The 19,173-nt window shown below is 47.6% G+C and overlaps 1 protein-coding gene across 1 annotated transcript in view; it reads left to right on the top strand.

The window, feature by feature from the left end:
- Positions 1–18,300, top strand: part of TOGARAM2 (TOG array regulator of axonemal microtubules 2) — a 44,301-nt gene extending 26,001 nt beyond the window's left edge. Inside the window, 6 exon segments of the mRNA XM_055541749.1 lie at positions 1,331–1,448; positions 1,839–1,933; positions 3,455–3,647; positions 4,519–4,735; positions 12,564–12,650; positions 17,830–18,300. Coding sequence (XP_055397724.1) covers positions 1,331–1,448; positions 1,839–1,933; positions 3,455–3,647; positions 4,519–4,735; positions 12,564–12,650; positions 17,830–18,167 — 1,048 coding nt within the window. The 3' untranslated portion in view covers positions 18,168–18,300.
- Positions 18,301–19,173: the final 873 nt, after the last annotated feature.

The raw sequence follows: 19,173 nt of genomic DNA, 5'->3' as shown, positions 1-19,173 counted from the left end.
GTTATTGTTACCATCTTTCTAAATTCCATATATATGCGTTAGTATACTGTATTGGTGTTTTTCTTTCTGGCTTACTTCACTCTGTATAATAGGCTCCAGTTTCATTCACCTCATTAGAACTGAGTCAAATGTATTCTTTTTAATGGCTGAGTAATACTCCATTGTGTATATGTACCATAGCTTTCTTATCCATTCGTCTGCTGATGGGCATCTAGGTTGCTTCCATGTCCTGGCTATTATAAACAGTGCTGCGATGAACATTGGGGTACACGTGTCTCTTTCCCTTCTGGTTTCCTCAGTGTGTATGGCCAGCAGTGGGATTGCTGGATCATAAGGCAGTTCTATTTCCAGTTTTTTAAGGAATCGCCACACTGTTCTCCATAGTGGCTGTACTAGTTTGCATTCCCACCAACAGTGTAAGAGGGTTCCCTTTTCTCCACACCCTCTCCAGCATTTATTACTTGTAGACTTTTGGATCGCAGCCATTCTGACTGGGGTGAAATGGTACCTCATAGTGGTTTTGATTTGCATTTCTCTGATAATGAGTGATGTTGAGCATCTTTTCATGTGTTTGTTAGCCATCTGTATGTCTTCTTTGGAGAAATGTGTATTTAGTTCTTTGGCCCATTGTTTGATTGGGTCATTTATTTTTCTGGAGTTGAGCTGTAGGAGTTGCTTGTATATTCTCGAGATTAGTTGTTTGTCAGTTGCTTCATTTGCTATTATCTTCTCCCATTCTGAAGGCTGTCTTTTCACCTTGCTAATAGTTTCCTTTGATGTGCAGAAGCTTTTAAGGTTAATTAGGTCCCATTTGTTTATTTTTGCTTTTATTTCCAATATTCTGGGAGGTGGGTCATAGAGGATCCTGCTGTGATGTATGTCAGAGAGTGTTTTGCCTATGTTCTCCTCTAGGAGTTTTATATTTTCTGGTTCTCAGACTTCTAAATGTCTCATGCTAGAAAAAAAGTTAATACACTTTGGTGTAGCCATCCAACAGAATATTACTTAGCCATTAAAAAGGATGACATGGGGAGATGATTAATGATAAAGTAAAAAAATCTGGGTAAAAGTTGTATATACATTCTGATATCAACTAAAAATATATATGTATAGAAAATGACTATAATAAAATAATATAAAAATTTAATAGCGGTTTTCTCCTGGTAGTGGGATTATGGTCAGTGTTTATTCTGAGTTGGGATTATTGTCATAATAGAAAAAGTATTAAAAATTCTCTTACTATAATTATAAAAATTATGCAAAGCTGTAAAGCAAATTTATGTTGCATTCCTGTGGCTGTTGTTTCATCCTGATCTTTCTCCAATGGCAGGTTTTACGGCCGGAAGATGGTAAATATCTTGATGTCAAACACAAAGTTTGATGCATTTCTGAAGCAGTCCCTCCCGTCCCATGACTTGCAGAAGGTCATGACAGCTATTAAACAGCGGGTGAGTTGGCAGGCGGTGAGGTGTGAGCTGGTCTGGGGTGGGCATCAGGGCTGAGCCTGGCAGCCTGCAACCCTCACTCGGGTCAAGGGGAGGGGTCATGCACTCTAGAGGCTTTCATTTTATCCATGATGCCTGATGGGTAGAATTTCCTTCCTGGTGCTCAAACCTGGTTCTGCCTCTCGCTGCCTGTGTCCCTTGTGCCTGCCTAGGTTTTCTTGCCTTCATCTTCTAAGTGGGGATCTTGACCCCTGGAAGGCTCCCCAGGGCCCTCCCAAGCTCTCCTGGGTGGAAGGGGTTATTCCTCTTGTTTCGGTCTAGACTGGAGCATCTGGCAGTTCCCCAGAGGGCCACCCCTTTCAGCTCATGTTGTGTGTGTGTGTATTTCTCAAGGGAATAGAAGATGGTGATGAACTTCCATCCGCCAAAGACCGCAAGGTGTCAAGAAGTCTGGTGGTGTATGAGAATGGGCTGCCTGGCCAGGACGGGTACAGTAGCTCTTGTCTCCCTAGGGCTCCCCATCCAAGACTGCTGACCATGACATTCTGCTTGGCCTGGGGCCTGCAGTGGCCCTGGGTGGGGAGAGGGGTATGCATTTGGGCTGCAACTGAGCCCTACTTGGTCGGCAGGACTCATGGGTGAGTTTATGGGGAGGGTTTCCCTACCTACATCTCGGGGAGGGCAAATTGTGGGCTAGGGAGCATCTGCTGGTAGAGATGGGTTCCTGAAGTCTCAGCTGTGTAGCTGCTGTTTAAGGGGGATGGGGTCAGGCTCCATGTGAACTCAGGGTTTCTCCATCCACTTAGAGCACCTTTTGCCATCAGAGTGGCCATGCTGGGACTAATTTAGAGGCAGAGGTAGAGTCAAGGCAGGTGAGAAGAAATAGGCCCAGGGGTGAGAGAGTGGGCATCAGAAGGAGTTAGACACCCAACAGGAATCTGAAAGTTACTCCTGCACCTAAAACTAAACTCCTTCTGCGGGAGAACATCTGGACTCTTTAGCTGGACCCCTGGGGAAAGCCCCCTCCACATCTTCTAGATTAACTCCCTGCTCTCAGCCAGACCTCAGCTCCCCGGCCCTCCGAGTTCTCTCTTTCCTGTGCCTCTGCCTATGCTGTGTCATCTGCACCTGGAACGTGCCTATTTATTCTATAAGATGTGACCCCACTGTGACCTTCCCCCAGAAGCTCTCTCTGCCCCTCTGCCCCCATGTCCCCTAGGTGGACAGGTTGCCCCGGCCTTCAGTCCTTCACCTCCCATTGGTCCATGAGCTCCTTGGGCAAAGACCACACCTCTCATCTCATCGCTCACAGTGTCCAGCAGAGCTCTTGGCACACAGTTAGGCAAGGAGCCTGGGGTATAGGGATGACTGTCAGAATGGATGATGTTGTCCTCTGCTGGGTGGGACTCAGGTGTAGGGCAGAGCTCAGAGACCCAGGTGAGCACTGAGGGTGGGGGATAGGAGTTCTGTGTGAAGCAGCTCTCCTGTTGGCTGGAACAGACCAGGGGAATATGATGGGCCTGTGATGTTAAGACAAATGTTAAGACAACAGGGCTTCTTAACATTTCCCTTTTCCCAGAGGATATGAGCAGAGCCTAGACGACCAGGGGTCAGGATGCAGGCTCCTGGCAAGACCTTCCCCAACTCTTAGATTAAAGTGTGTCTGTTGTCCTTCCATGGATTTCCACCCTCACTCCAAGCTCCCTCACCCCATTCCTAACTTACCTTCTGAAAAGAGGAAGGAAAAAAAAAAAAGCAAGAAGAAAGAGCTCTGCCCACTGATAAGAGGACAGAACCCTAGGCACCCAATTGGCACCCTCCTGAGGAAAAGGCACTTCGAGAGTTTCCAAGGCCTGTGACCCCAAGCAATGGGTGGAGGGGAGGCTCGAGTGGACTAAGCTGCAGGTCAAACTCTGGTTTCAGCCCCATCTGTCTTTGGGGGCTCTGCATGGCACACGATGTATGTTCATTCCCTGGGGCTGCCCAGGTCAGATGCTTGTTCCACGCAGGCTCTGCTCTAATGGCCCACGGCTGGTGGGGCTGCGCTCCTCCATGCGGGGCGGCTTGGAGATGGTGGAACAGCTACGGGAGCTGACGCGGCTGCTGGAGGCCAAGGAGTACCAGTCTCGGATGGAAGGTGTGGGGCAGCTCGTTGAGAATTGCAGGGCCAAGCCAGAGCTCATCACTGCCAACCTGGTCCAGGTGAGTGTCACCCCACACCTGTCCTGTCTTTCCCCCCAGTGGGTGCAACTTCAATCTGGAAAACTCGGGAGAGGGTTGGACATTGTGCCAGACCCTCCAGGGTAAAGGGAGCCTGACAAACACTTGCTTTTCAGTTTCCATGGTGACATAAGATTATCTGGAAGTGGCCAAGAGGACAAGTGCATTGTTTCCTGTTGGGCACCTTGGGACCACTCAGAGACGTGCTGGGCATTTTTCATCCTCCCAGCAGATTTATAGGGAGGGGGGGTGGAGATGGAGGTTGCCATGGCTAAGGGCTGCCCCAACCCTGCTATGCACATGAGGTTTGGGGGTAGAACATGTAGTTGATCAGGCAACCGGGCCAGGATGGCTGGATGGGTGGGTTCAGAGAAAGCACAGGTTTCACAGTCTGGAAATGAGGGTAGATGCCTGCTTCTTCCTGGAGTGAGGCTGACACTCAAGGCACATAGCAGAGTAGTTAAGATATAAGCTTGAAGTTTCTTACTAGCTGTGTGATCTGGGCAAATCATTTAACCTCTCTCAGTCTCAGGTTTTGTTTTGTATTTTAATGGTAAACTGAGGATGAGAACCTGTGCTTCATGGGTCATTAAGATTATTCTATGAGCGAGTGCAGAGTACCTAACAAGATGCTCTATGCCATTTGCTCCCAACGAGTACTCAGTATACAGTCCTTCCCCTCTTGTTTCCTCCCCCTTTGAGAGGTGAGCTCTTCATCACTGGGAATGCTCTGACATAGGCTGGATGGTCCCCAGCAGGGAGGAGGAATCCCTGCCGAGGGCAGCTGGTGGGGCTGTAGGACTCCTGCCCAGCCTGGGTTCCCATGGGCTCTTGGTTTCTGTTCCCTCAATAGGTCTTTGATGCTTTCACCCCAAGGCTTCAGGATTCCAACAAGAAGGTGAATCAGTGGGCGCTGGAGTCCCTCGCCAAGATGATCCCCCTCCTGAGAGAAAGCTTACAGCCCATGCTGCTCTCCATCATTATTGCTGTAGCAGACAACCTCAACTCCAAGAACTCAGGAATTTACGCGGCTGCGGCGACGGCGCTGGATGCAATGGTTGAGAGTCTAGGTGAGCTTACTCTGAGCCCCTGCTGGGCTCTGGTAGGTGGCTGGCTCCCTCCCTGGCCCCTCTGTTAAGCTTAGGATGGACATTTCCACCTTCCCTCCTTTGGAATCAGCAGAGCGGTGAAAAGGCATTGATTGGCTCTCAGGTCAAACACTGAACTGGCTGAAAAGTTCATTTGGGATTTTCTGTAACCCCATAAGTTTCATTTGGGGTCTTATGGAAAACCCCAAATTACCTTTATGGCCAACCCAATATTTCCTGAGGCTGCATAGGGCATGGGTGGGCAGCCCAGGGCTTCCCAGGTTCTTTATTGGTAGGCTTTTCCATGTCATGTCAATCTGGTAGAAGTGGAGACAACCTAGTCTTGCCTCCTCGTGGTACACATGATGGAAATAACTCGCCCTGGGTCACATAGTGCCAAGCAAGTGAGCCACTGGGGCCCTGATGGAAAAACAGATCAGGATCACTGAGAAGGAGTTAGAAGAGCTGTCAAGTTTTTTTTAGTTGTAGAGATAGTAGTAGGGGATGTGGTCTGTATGGGAGCCAGGCAGGATGCTGGTGAGACAGGAGGGCAAGCCTGTTAGAAAGGACAAAGGTGACCACTTTGACTGTCTGAGATAGGAGTCAGGTTGGGATCCCTTTGCTTTTTGAGCATGGAATGAATGAGAATCGCCTTTGCAGTGATTTGGGGTGAGGAGTGGAGAGTGACAGTGGAGTGAGGGATTGGGGAAGAATGAAAAGAACAAAAAGGCAGAAGCCAAGGGAGAGACATGAGGAAAGACGGCAGCTCCTCTGTCCCTTATGAGCTTTGCAGGATCACATCTTGGTTCTGGAACATTAGGTGGAAATTTTGGTGCATCTATTTATTTTTTTTTTCAGACATTATACTGTTAATTTTTTTTTTTTTTTTTGAGTAAAGCCCATTAACCAGGCTTCCCAGGTAGTGCTAGTGGTAAAGAACCTGCCTGCCAGTGCAGGAGACATGAGATGTGGGTTCGATCCCTGGGTTGGGAAGATCCTCTGAAGGAGGGCATGGCAACCCACTCCAGTATTCTTGCCTGGAGAATCCATGGACAGAGGAGCCTGGTGGGCTACAGAGTTGGACATGACTGAAATGACTTAACACGCACGCATGCATAGCTGATTAGCAAGGTTGTGGTAGTTTCAGGTGAGCAGTGAAGGGATTCAGCCATACATACACATGTATCCCTTCTCCCTCAAGCCTCCTTCCCATCCATGCTGGCACATAACATTGAGTAGAGTTCCCTGCGGTTATCCATTTTGTCGTTGGATATCCATTTTGAATACAGCAGTGTGTATATGACCTTCTGTTATCCATTCCTTTGCTAGATGATTAGATGGTCATATCTGGTGTATCTAGTACACAGACTGAAGTGCAAGTTCAAAACCTCAGGTATGTGAGAACGTAGAAAATGATAGACTCATGTCCAGACCAGTAGTCTTTCACAAACTAGTCTTGCCTTGATGTGAGGAAATGTTTCATCTGAGAACCACTGTTGGCTCTGTTGCCATATGTTCCAATGAGCACAGAGCCATGTCCTGCCTCTGGAATGCACAGAGCCTCCATCCCCATGGTGTGGCTGGAAACGCCGCCTGGCACACCCACCCCTCCTCCCCATCCCGCACCCTGGCCTGAGCCCAGCTCCCTGGGGCTGGGACACCAGCTGTGTCCTTGGCTGGAGCCTCCAGGAGAAGTTTCAGTTACAAATTAAAGGCCTGGTCAGGCCCTTCTCCGCCTCTCGAGATCATAAATATTGTCAATTTCCTCTCTTCATCTCAGAGGGAATTTATGATTTGCTGAGTTTGTTGCTGTAGAACAAACAAAATAAATCCAGCTCTAAATTACAGCTTGTTCTCTGCACTGCTCTGGGTAAGTGAGATTGCTGTTGCCAATAACCAAGGCTCTTGGTAAATCACCGTGGGCCCTAGATTTATTGGGAAAACCAGCACCAAGCAAAATAGGCTTTAGCTATTTGAAGAGGCTGAGCACCCTTGTCTGGGGAGAGGAGCTTTTAACTCTTCCCCGTCCAGGGATTTTAGTTTCCCCTTTTCTTCCATTTAGCTGGCCTCCCTGAGCACACTGGAGCACCTGAACTTTGAGCTACAGAATCTGATGTCTCACACAGTCACAAGGCTCATGTCTCCTCTACTTGGGGCCCTGCTGTACCTACCTGGGCTGGACACCCAGAAAAGGGAGCCTAGGGATGTTCTGCTTTCATGATCTGACCCACCTTGAGGCAGGTTGCAGCATCCAGGAAGATGTCTACGGTTCTCCTTTCCTCCTGGAACAGGGTCCCCTTGGGGATGGCTAATAATGCTCCCTCTGTCCATCAGCCGGAGGATTTGGTGCAAGGAGAATGGAGGCAGGGGAGGCGGCCCCATCCTCCTCTCTAATCTTTAGGTCGGTGCTAGGCTGGAATGGAATGGAGTTGGCTTCAAAGGGATGGATGGAGCCCACTGACCCCCTGGCACAAGGCTCCTGTGGCTCCCAAAGTGTCAAGCCTAGGGTCTTGGCTCCTGGTCATTTGAGCCATGCCCTTCCAGCCTAACCAGTAATGCTTGGTTTTGGAAGTGTTCTTAACTGTGAAGTAATGAACCTACTTCTCAATCCATGAAGGTCAGAACTGGTAGGAGTCAGTTGCTAAGCTTTCCCAAAGAATAGTCCTCTTCTGCCTGGAATGGTCTAGGCCTGCCCTGCAGAGGAAATAATGGATGCAAGAAACAAAACTTCCCAGTGTCCCGGGGGACTGGGTGGTGGATGTAGAGACTGCGGCAGGTGTGACAGGAGAGGAGGGGCATACATCCTCTTTCCCGAATCACCCAGGCTGAGCCCGGCAGCGCTAGTTGACCGTTAGCCCCACAGACCCCTCCTGGTAGTGGCATGGGGTCCTTTGAGCAGAAGGAGTTTTCTCCCAAGCCGGCCTCTTCATGCCCCATGAGCAACTCTGGGCTCCAGGCTGGAGAGAAGCTATGAAATGCTATGAGATAATTGTGTGGAAAGTCACAGCACATTACTGTTTGTTTCCCACTCAATGGGCTCAAGGAGGTCAAAAACACAGACGGGGCAGGCTTTCTTCTGGCATAAAGTCCAGTTGATACAGCCAAACTGGGAGATTGGTCTTTTTAGGTGACCTCCTGTTTTTAGGTGACCTCTTGTTTCTAGAATTGGATGATATAGTCTGGGCATCAGACACCATATCTCTTCCAGTCCCTCGCTTTTCCCCGGGGTGAGTGGGCCACTGGTGTGCTGGCTGACAGAGCAGGTGGGATTTCTGCCCATGTTCGCTTTGGGGGACAGTGAAAAAGGAGGCATGTCGGGAGCCTTGTTCCCTGTCCTCTGCCCTTGGTCACTGCCTGCCTGAGGGCATCTTCAGGCCTGAGCCTGGGGTGTCATCTCTTCTACTCAGCACCAAGACCTTCTGATTTCAGGAGAGGTATTTCGGGGATCAAGGCGGTTCCTGAGCAAAGATTGGCTGGCTCTGTCTTTGGGCTCTGTTACTGGGACAGTTACAGAAGAAACTTCATTAATTAAAACATTAGGCTGCTGACAGCTCACCTGGTCAGACTGAGCGCCAAAGAAACTATTTAGTGCAGCCCCTGGCCATTGCTGCAGGGAGCAGATAAGCTCAGAAATGGGCAGCATCAGATCTACTTTTGCTCTTTTGCTCTGACTTTAAATTCATTACTTTATACAAATCATCTGACCAACATTGTATTGTTAATGAAACATAAACTTCATCCGGGGTGTTCCTCTGATATACCCACTGCTTAAAAATGTCTCTCTTATCTTCAGTTTTTTTGTCTGCATGTATACAAATTTCATAATATTAATAATAATGTAAATACAATTTTGACTTTGCTCCTTTTACTTAACACCACTCAATTTCCCACACTGTTAAGTAGTCTTTCTAGTTTGCTTTATTAAAAATATGAAGTTTACTTTCCACCTCTGTAAAAGTCATACTTATTAATTACTGAGCAAAAGAAAAATGGAAGCATTTGGAAGGAAAATAACTTACAGTCTGGACTCCTTAAAGAAACCATTGCTGACAGTCAGCATTTTTCATGTTAGGTATTTTTTTCTGTGTATATTTGTGTACAGTGTCATGATAATATTACACATTGAAATTTGCATCCTGTTATCTTCCAGACCCAGGGATCGAACCTGGGTCTGACGCTTTAACCTCTGAGCCACCAGGGAAGCCCCTTTTAAAAAGCAGAGCATGAGTATTTACACATAATTATGCACTTGAGTCACTTTCAACAGCTCCATCATGTGCTATGTCATAGCTTGTATTTTTCTGTTTTGGTGGCTTATTCCCAGTTTCCCTGCAATTAACAGACCTAGATTTGGTGGCCACAGAGAATTCAGGTGTGTGACATAACTTACAGGTGGTGGTGGTGATTTAGTCACTAAATTGTGTCTGACTCTGCAAATCCATGGACTGTAGCCCCCAAGCTCCTCTGTCCATGGAATTCTCCAGGCAAGAAAGCTGGAGAGGGTTGTTATTTCCTTCTCAGGGGATTTTCTCAACCCAGGGACTGAACCTGCCTCTCCTGCTTGGCAGGCAGATTCTTTACCACTGAGTCACCTGGGGAGTCATAACTTACTGAGTCTTGTGCTTATTGTTGGGAGCCCAGTTTGACTCCAGTGTCTTTGCTGCCACTGTTTATGATATACCACGTTTTTTTTTTTTTATGCTTTCTTAAAAGCTCTTCTCTGGCTTCCCAGTAGCCTGGGAATGACGTGGCCTGGTAGCCTTGGAATCACGTTGAATGAGACAGGTGTGAGGCCAGCTAGACCTCAGTCCATTGTAGAGAGGGGAGGCTCATTGTAGGCTCAGGGAGGCTGAGATGACTGGCTTGCCAGCCCATGGCTAATTTCTCTATACTGAAGGCTTTGCTTTTCCTTTTGTGTGGGCAGCGCCAAGGCCAGTGTGGCTTCTTATGGTATGTAAAAGGAGCCTATGAAAACTCTGTGTTAGTCTAATTGAGCATGGATTTTTAAGTTTTTGAAAGTTAGATACCAGCCTCTTAATTGAAGAGGATTCAATTAAGGTTGCTGAGGTTCATGAAGGTTGCTGGGCTTTCAGAGTATTTTAGAGTAATCATAGTAATAGTAGCAACAATAACTTATATTTGCATAGTAACGGTCTTCTCAAGGCAGTATCCTAAGCAGTTCTATGTGGAAAGTACTAATATTATCCCCATTTTATAGATGGGTAAACTGAGGTTTAGAGAGGGTGACTTGTCCAACATCTCACAGTGAAACATGGAAGGGCCAGGGTTCAGACCCAGGCGATCTGGACCCAGTCTCTTAGCCACTGTCCTTTACCGACTCCCAGTAAACCTAGAGTGACACAAACGGTGAGCTGCCACTATGGAAGTAGTCAGAGGCAGAAAGGCAACTACTTGGGGTGTTACCTGGGGTGCATAGGCCAACTTAGTGTGTCTGCTTTAGCATTGCCTTGCTGTCCATAAGCATTTATTGGGCATCTGTTGTGTGTCAGGCACCATGGGAGCATGGGCTGGCACAGATGTCCCCTGGCTGTGCATTTTCAAGTATTCCCCAAGATCTCCACTTCTCTCGGGCTCTGGGAGGTCATATCAGTGGCCAGGGGTGGGGAGGTCTAGCGGCACCCAGAGAATGCTCTGGACTGTGTTGATGGGGGAGAGCAAGGGGAAGAATTCCTTGTTCACAGAGGTGAGCTCATGGCTATCATTAGCCATGGGTGGGGTGACAACCAGAAGCACCTGGAAACAATAATGCAGGTGATGTTGATATAAAAATCTATTCTTACAATTTATAGCTTAACCAGGACACCATGAAACCACTTCTTGCTAACAAATATTCTAGAACCTGGTATCTCTTTTATCTTTCTGAACAAATTATTTTACTCTGGAACTTTTGCAAGTTGCAGAGATGCACAGGATGTACATGTATATATTTTCCCCTCTGTGTTTCTTACAGATCTCAGCAGGGAAGCAAGGGAAGCATAAGTTAGCTCTTAGCTAGAATGGCTGCCTGAAGGGAAAAACAAAGCTCTGATTGCACATCTCTGGGGATGCTGAGGTTCGGTGCTGAGGCATGAACTCAGAGAAGGTGGAACACGCCTGGAAAAACTTCCTTAGGCAGGTTGCTAATCTCTGTCTCCTGCAGAGAAATCTGGCCTTGAGATGGTCAGCTCCTGAAACAGGACACCCTTGCTGGGTGCACCTCACCTCCCAGAGCCACATCCCTGAAGAATGCATTTTGGCCCTTGCTCGCCTCCCATGGAATTCTGCTGTGTCTGCAGTGATTGCAGATATTGAGAGCTATGTGTGCTGGGCACCTCCTCAGACCTTGAAGGGGCAATCCAGGAGTAAAAGGAGTCCATTCCTGCCTTGTGTATTGTCTGGGTTAGCACCCCTTTCTCAGGTAAAGGGCCACTTGCTTCATCTTGCAGATCTTTGGTGAAGGATACAGGACTTCAAGTGTAGTAGTTTGGGAAACCAGGAGGTGTCAGCTAGAATGGGGAAGAGGGAGCACCTTCTGAAATCAGTAGCTGTGGGATCTGGCTGGAGTTTACTTTAGAAGTACAATCAAAGAAGGTCAGCGAGTCTCTTTATCCCCAGAACATCCCCCAGCCCATTTGCTGGGGCTTTATCATTAGTGGTCCGTCTTTAATAAACATTCCTTTAAAAGGCAGAAGAGCTCTGGCCCCAGGCTTCACCCATGGGTAAGACTGGACTGCTGAGTATAGGGGTGCAGGAAGGTTATAAACTACAGAGAGATCACTTGTGCCCCTCACCATCCCCAACCTGCACATTCCCTCCTCTGATCCTACCAGAACCAGCCAGGGCTTATGCTTCAGATAGGGTGACCAACCATCATGGTTTCCCAGGGATGTGGGGCTTTCAGTGCTAAAATGGGGAAGGTCCAGGGCAAATGGAGACCTGTTGGTCACCGTAGCTCCAGAACCCCCAGGCTCTTGCTTACATGAGCATGGAGACTCCCACTCTCTGTAAGAGTTCATGATCGAGTGTCCATCTCTTTGTCAAAGGAGTCTCTTGAAGGAAAAGAGGAGCAGGAGGAGGACCAGGTTTCATTTAGTTCTTAGCTCCATGCCTGTTACGTAGTGGATATCAGTAAATGTTCAGTGTGGAAATAATTGACCAGCCGGCTGTGGGTATGTTCTATTGATTAGAGCCCAAGTTCAGGCTTTGAGGAGGTACATGTTTTCTGAATTCTGATCCTAGTTATAATTATGGCTCAGTGCCTCAGTTTCCACTAAAACTATATCTCTATATCCACATCTGTATCCATTCATCCATCTTTCTCTCTATATCATTCATCTATGTTTTCTCTTAATATCATCTGTATCTATCATATGCTTTGTCTATCATCTACCTATTTTCTATATATATCATCTATAATACTGATCTACCTCTCAATTATTTAGCTATGTTGCTTTCTTTCTCATTTACCAATCATGCATCTATCATCAGTCATCTATATCTATCTATCTACCTATTTTTCTCTAAAGCTCACAGCAGTTTTGAAGAAATATAGACAATATGAACCAGATCTTCTGGGAGTAAATGGGGCCAATGTGGGTGCCAGTCTAGCTGTCATAGGCCACTCACTGTTCCTCAAACACTCCGTGTACATTCACTATTTTTCCAGGCACCATTGTAACCTGGAAAAATTAATCCAGCTTCCCAAAGGGGCTCTTCCCTATGAAGGTGCGGCGGGTACCTTGCCCTGAACAACTGGTGCCTCTGCTCAGGCCACGGCATCATGACCGCTGACACTCTCCTTCTCTTCCAGACAACCTTGGCCTTCTACAAGTGTTTGCTGGGCGGGTGCGCTTCCTGAGTGGCCGTGCCATGCTTGATGTCATGGAACGTCTGGCCGGTGAGTCCCAGCCTTCCAGCCCATCTCTCTTCTTCTCTCCTGGCATGTAGTTGAGCCACCCACTTATCTTAGACAAAAAAGCCATCAAATAACCCTATAGACCATTTAAAAAATGTGATAAGCTGCTTGTTTAAAAAAATGTATTATTTATTTATTTGGCTATGCTAAGTCTTAGCTGCGGCATGAAGGATCTTTGATCTTCCTGTGACAGGCAGGATTTTTTCTTTTTTAGTTGCTGCATGCGGGATCTATAGTTGTGGCATGTGGGATCTAGTTCCCTGACCAGAGATTGAACCTGGGCCCCCTGCCTTGGGAGCATGGAGTCTTAGTTCCTGGACCACGAGGGGAGTTCCAATAATCTGCTCTTAAAAAATAATTCCAGAGGTGCTCAGTGTGTGTTGCCTACCTGAGGGCATCATTCCCGCTCCTCTGCCCACCCTCATCTCTTGCTCCTGGTCTTACCTCTGCACCCTGGTTCAATCCTCCCAGGGCCCCTGGAGTGGCCCCTTACTTCTGGTCCAGGTGCCAGGCCTGCTCTGAACAGATGGCCTGAGTGAGATTGGGCTGGGGGCTACGATGCTGCTTCAGGGCCAGGTTGGGGTGCCCTGAAGTGAGAATGGGGTCATGTAGCACCTTGGGTATCAGACAATGAACCCTTTCCTGTTACTCAAAATCAGCATTCTCTGATTGTATAGGTACTTTATGGGCCCCAGAGGTGAGTGGGTATCCATTTACTGTAAATATTATCCATCTATTTCCAATTGAGCTCAAAAACAAAGAGTTTCTACATAGTTCTTCTATTAACTCTGTGTCAGCCAGGAACAGGGAAGAAAACTTCAATTGTCACAAGGCATGGACTAATAATAGCACAGCTTAACACGGGAGTAAATCTTCTGCTAATTACTTCAGCTGCCTTTTAAGCTCGACTTTAATGGCATTTTCCTCATGATGCTGGGACTGTCAGCTGGGGAGACACCCAGCTCCCCTCAGCCAGGTGAATGTGGACTGAGAGTGGAACTGAGCTTTCTGGGGCCAGGGTGTAGATGTCTCACTGCCAGAGGAGAGAGTCCAGGGGAGAGGCGTCATGGGGGGAGGAGTGGCTGAGGTGTGACAGATTAGGGGGAGGTGAGCCCTTTACCCTTTGGTGGGGTCAGGGAGCCTGGGCTCAGCTGCCTGGGATAGTTTTTACCTCCATGTTCACAGGAGAGATTCAGTGGAGATTTAGGAAACTTTTGAGTTATTTGTTGTTGTTCAGTAGCTCAGTCTGGTCTGACTCTTTGCGACCCCATGGACTGCAGCATGCCAGGCTTCCCTGTCCTTCGCCATTTCCTGGAGTTTGCTCGTGTTCATTGAGTCAGTGATGCCATCCAACCATCTTGTCCTCTGTCACTCCCTTCTCCTTCTGCCTTCAATCTTTCCCAGCATAAGGGTCTTCTCCAAAGAGTCAGTTCTTCACATCAGGGGGCCAAAGTATTGGAGCTTCAGCTTTAGCAGTAGTCCTTCCAATGAATATTCAGGGTTGATTGCCTTTAGGCTTGACTGGTTTGACCTTGCTGTCCAAGGGACTCTCAAGAGCCTTCTCCAGCATGACACTTCAAAAGCATCAATTCTTCAGCACTCAGCCTTCTTTATGGTCCAACTCTCACATCCATATGTGACTACTGGAAAAACCATAGCTTTGACTATATGGACCTCTATTGGCAACGTAATGTCTCTGCTGTTTAATATGCTGTCTAGTATGGAGGGTTAATCGGATGATTCGTTTTCTTTCCCTTCCCTCTGGCTGCCCCTGACTCCTCCCCCTTGCTCCCCCCCACCCAGTCCCTTACCCCTTTCCCTCCCCTTGCCCCTCCCCTCCCTTGTTCCTCCTCCACCACTTGCATTCCTCCCACCTCCCCTTGCTCCGCCCATCTCCCTTTGCTCCTCCTACCCTCCCACCACCCTTGGGCCTGACCAGGTGGCTTCATGGTTAACTGTGCCCTCCCTTCTCAGCCTGTTTCCAACACAGGTAACATAACTCTCACTTCTTGGTTCCCATGTTATGACGTCAATGTGGCTGAGTTGGCTCCTTGGGTGCAGTCCTGCCTTCCCAGGAATGAGGACCTCCTTGACTTTGGAATTTTCCAGAGTCAGTTTTCGCTCCAATCCCTAAGAAAGGCAATGCCAAAGAATGCTCAAACTACCACACAATTGCACTCATCTCACACGTTAGCAAAGTAATGCTCAAAATTCTCCAAGCCAGGCTTCAACAATATGTGAACCGTGAACTTCCTGATGTTCAAGCTGGTTTTAGAAAAGGCAGAGCTCAAATTGCCAACATCCGCTGGATCATGGAAAAAGGAAGAGAGTTCCAGAAAAACATCTATTTCTGCTTTATTGACTATGCCAAAGCCTTTGACTGTGTGGATCACAATAAACTGTGGAAGATTCTTCAAGAGATGGAAATACCAGACCACCTGAACTGCTTCTTGAGAAACCTGTATACAGGTCAGGAAGCAACAGTTAGAACTGGACATGGAACAACAGATTGGTTCCAAATAGAAAAGGAGTACGTCAAGGCTGTATATTGTCACAGTGCTTATTTAACTTCTATGCAGAGTACATCATGAGAAATGCTGGACTGGAAGAAACACAAGCTGGAATCAAGATTGCTGGGAGAAATATCAATAACCTCAGATATGCAGATGACACCACCCTTATGGCAGAAAGCGAAGAACTAAAGAGCCTCTTGATGAAAGTGAAAGAGGAGAGTGAAAAAGTTGGCTTAAAGCTCAACATTCAGAAAACTAAGATCATGGCATCTGGTCCCATCACTTCATAGCAGATGGAGAAACAGTGGAAACAGTGGCAGACTTTATTTTTTGGGGCTCCAAAATCACTGCAGATGGTGATTGCAGCCATGAAATAAAAAGATGCTTCCTCCTTGGAAGAAAAGTTATGACCAACCTAGATAGCATATTAAAAAGCAGAGACATTACTTTGCCAACAAAGGTCCGTATAGTCAAGGCTATGTTTTTTTCAGTAGTCATGTATGGATGTGAGAGTTGGACTATAAAGAAAGCTGAGCACCGAAGTATTGATGCTTTTGAACTGTGGTGTTGGAGAAGACTCTTGAGAGTCCCTTGGACAGCAAGGAGATCCAACCAGTCAATTCTAAAGGAAATCAGTCCTGAATGTTCATTGGAAGGACTGATGTTGAAGCTGAAACTCCAATACTTTGGCCACTTGATGTGAAAAGCTGACTCATTGGAAAAGACTCTGCTGCTGGGAAAGATTGAAGGCAGGAGGAGAAGGGGACGACAGAGGATGAGATGGTTGGATGGCATCACTGACTCAATGGACATGAGTTTGAGTAAACTCCGGGAGTTGGTGATGGACAGGGAGGCCTGGCGTGCTTGCAGTCCATGGGGTCACAAAGAATCAGACACGACTGAGCTCAACTGTGTTACTGGGCATGCCCCAAGAGGCCCGCAGTGTGGGGTGCAGGAACCCTGAGGGTATGGCCAGAAAGTCAAGATACACATTCCATGGGAGATGGCACAGGGAAAGCCTCAGGCTGAGCTGAGGGGGGCCAGGCCATTCTCGCTGGTTCACACTGTCCCAGGCTGGCTCTGAAATCACAGGGGCACATGCTGCAAAGTATCCTGGGGGATTGGATGAAGTTGAGTTGATGAAGGAAGGACAAATTGGGGGTCTCTCTAAAAAATAAAACTCCAGACCAGCCCCTGAAACGTGGTACTCCTAGAGATCTGGGGCAGCGAGGAGTGGGAAGAGGGTGGGCTTGGGAGTCAAGGCAGGCTTGGCTTCTGCCCTCTGCCCTTGTTAGCTGTGGGGTCTTGGACCATCTCCTTGACCCATGAGTGTTGGTTTCCTCCTCTGTGAAACAGGCGACTGTCCTGCCTCTCAGGTGAGAGTGAAATGGAGTCAGGATAGAAACCTCTGAGCCCCGGGCTCAGGCTCAGGCGGTGCTAGTTTCCCGGGTGTGTCTCAGCTCAGGAAAGCTTCCAGTTTCTTTGCCCATAAGTAAATCAAGTGCTTCTCTCAGCAGTCTTTGCCTTCACCAACACTTATCTTTTGGCAGAATGACACGCAGAGTGTGCTGATTGTCAAGCAAGCATTGTTAGCACGAACGCACTTTGGTTGATGCGACCAAAGCTGAGGGCTCTAGCAACCTGTCTGAAGCAGCGTGGGGTACCCCTTGACATGGCCTTGACACTGGGGGCAGCCCTGGCACTTTCTGTGTGATGGAGGGCTTGCTGGCAGGTTTTAGCCTGTCTCTGAGTTTTCCAGGGTTTAGAGAAGGCAGGGGGCCTGGGGTAACCAGATTTGGAGGGTTCATCATTGGAATGAATGACTCTGAATGAGGATCCGTGCAGAGCTTGATGGTTTACAAAGCATGTTTGTGCTTCCTGAGTTACTACTGGGCTTGTCATGAGGTTTGGCATCGAGACACCAGGGAGGCCATGATGGTCTTATCTCCTGCTGGCAGTTTTATTTTCCAGAATGCTTCATTTGAGAGAATCCTGATCTTCCTCCCTAGAACAAGTTTTCTCTGTGTGAGTTCTCCTAGGTGGTAATGCAGATTAAAGCACCTCTAGGGCTACCTTCTCTGTCACGTGCGTACCCGCACAGGCACTTCACCTGCATCTATTATCTAACAATCTCAAGACTTGGGTTCAGAATTCTTTTCCTCACTTTACAGGTTAGGGGATAGGCTCAGACAGGTTGAGTGGCTTTCTCAAGCTCACAAGGCTAGTAAATAACAGAGAGGATTGCAGTCCAGATGTGCCTGCGTCTTCCCTTTGCCCTGGGCTTCAGGGACCAATTACTCTGTCACAGGCTCTGAGCACTTTCGCCTTTGCATACCCCCTCCTCCATAAACCAACAAACCCAAAGTTTAAAATTATATTTTATGATTGGTTGATATGAACTCAAGTATAAAGCAGGTTAGACAACTTCATACTTTTTTTTCCTTCTGATTTTAAAAGAATTTAAAATATTTCCATGGGTCCTAAAGCAAGTTGTGAGCCCTAGGTCATGTGTCTAATGACCCAGGCAGTCGGCCCCCAGGGTTGCCTGCCTTTTGGAGGACAGAGTTGGTGTCCCCTTCCAAGAGAAGGTGGTGAGAGAGGGAGAGAGTGCCTGATTCAAGTAACTGTCCCTCTTTTCTGTATGACAGTGATGGTGGCCTCGGTTTACCCCCGAAAGCCTCAGGCTGTGGAGCGCCACGTCCTTCCAGTCCTCTGGTACTTCCTGAACAGCATGATGGGGAACGGCGTCCTGCCCAGGCACAGCGGGAACGTCCGCACGGCCGTCTGCCGGCTGTGCAGGAGCCTCCAGGAGCAGATGGGCTCCCGGCTGCAGGACCTGGCTGCCGGCCAGCCAAAGCAAGTCCTCAAAATGCTCCAGGAGCTCTTAGACACAGAATCCCCGTGAGGAAGCCCCGAGGTCACCGACGGGGGGAAGGCATCCGACAGCCGGACAACTGGCAGCTCAGGCCCCTTTCTTCTGGGTTAAAGGTGGATCTGGGATGGGCGACTGTTATTTGTATCTTATTTTATTTTTTATGACGGAATAATCTCCTGGTCTATTTTCCCTTAGAGTTCCAGATGTATATAATATATTTTGAAGTAGAAATAAAAGAATTGCTTATTTTTCTAAGGTTTTATTATCTTGTATTTTTTTCTTACCTTGGAGAATTTTTCAATAGCTAGGTTTGTGCCAAAGAAAACAGAACGCGATATGGAAACACCCTAAGTGCCCAATTTTGGGTGAATGGATAAAGATGATGCAGCACACGTGCTGCCCACACGTGTAACATATGTGTGCACCTGCACACACACACACACACACTGTAATACTAAGCCATAAAAAAGATGAAATCCTGCAACAACATGGGTGAAACTTGGAGGTATTACGATAAGTGAAATAAATCAAGTGGAGAAAGACAAATACCTTAAGATTTCACTCATCTGTGGAATATGAAAGAACAAAAGCAAAACAAACAAACAAACAAACTAAACAGAAGCAAATAGATACAGAAAATGGAGTACTAGTTACCATAGAAGAAGGATTGTAGCGGGGATGGGCAAAAAGGGGAAAGAGGATTAATTGTAAGGTGATGAAAACCTTTGGTGGTAAATTCATTGTAATGTATACAGAAGTCAAAATATAGTATTGTACACATAAAGGATGTGTACCTGATGCTGGGAAAGATTGAAGGCAGGAGGAGAAGGGGACAACAGAAGATGAGATGGTTGGATGGCATCACCAACTTGATGGACATGATTTTGAGCAAGCTCTGGGAGTTGGTGATGGATGGGGAAGCCTGGCGTGCTTGCTGTCCATGGGGTTGCAAAGAGTTGAACATGACTGAGCGACTGAACTGACTGACACACAAAGAATTCAAGAAAGAAAACAAAACATGGCAACAGTAAAACCAGTTGCTGATGCTACCGAGACAAAGAGCTAGGGAGAAAACGTGTGGCACAGACCCCCCGTGTGGCAGACCATGTTGCAGCAT

Source organism: Bubalus kerabau, chromosome 11, assembly GCF_029407905.1.
Source record: "Bubalus kerabau isolate K-KA32 ecotype Philippines breed swamp buffalo chromosome 11, PCC_UOA_SB_1v2, whole genome shotgun sequence".
Lineage (NCBI taxonomy): Eukaryota > Metazoa > Chordata > Mammalia > Artiodactyla > Bovidae > Bubalus > Bubalus kerabau.
This window is presented reverse-complemented; position numbering and strand designations above follow the sequence as displayed.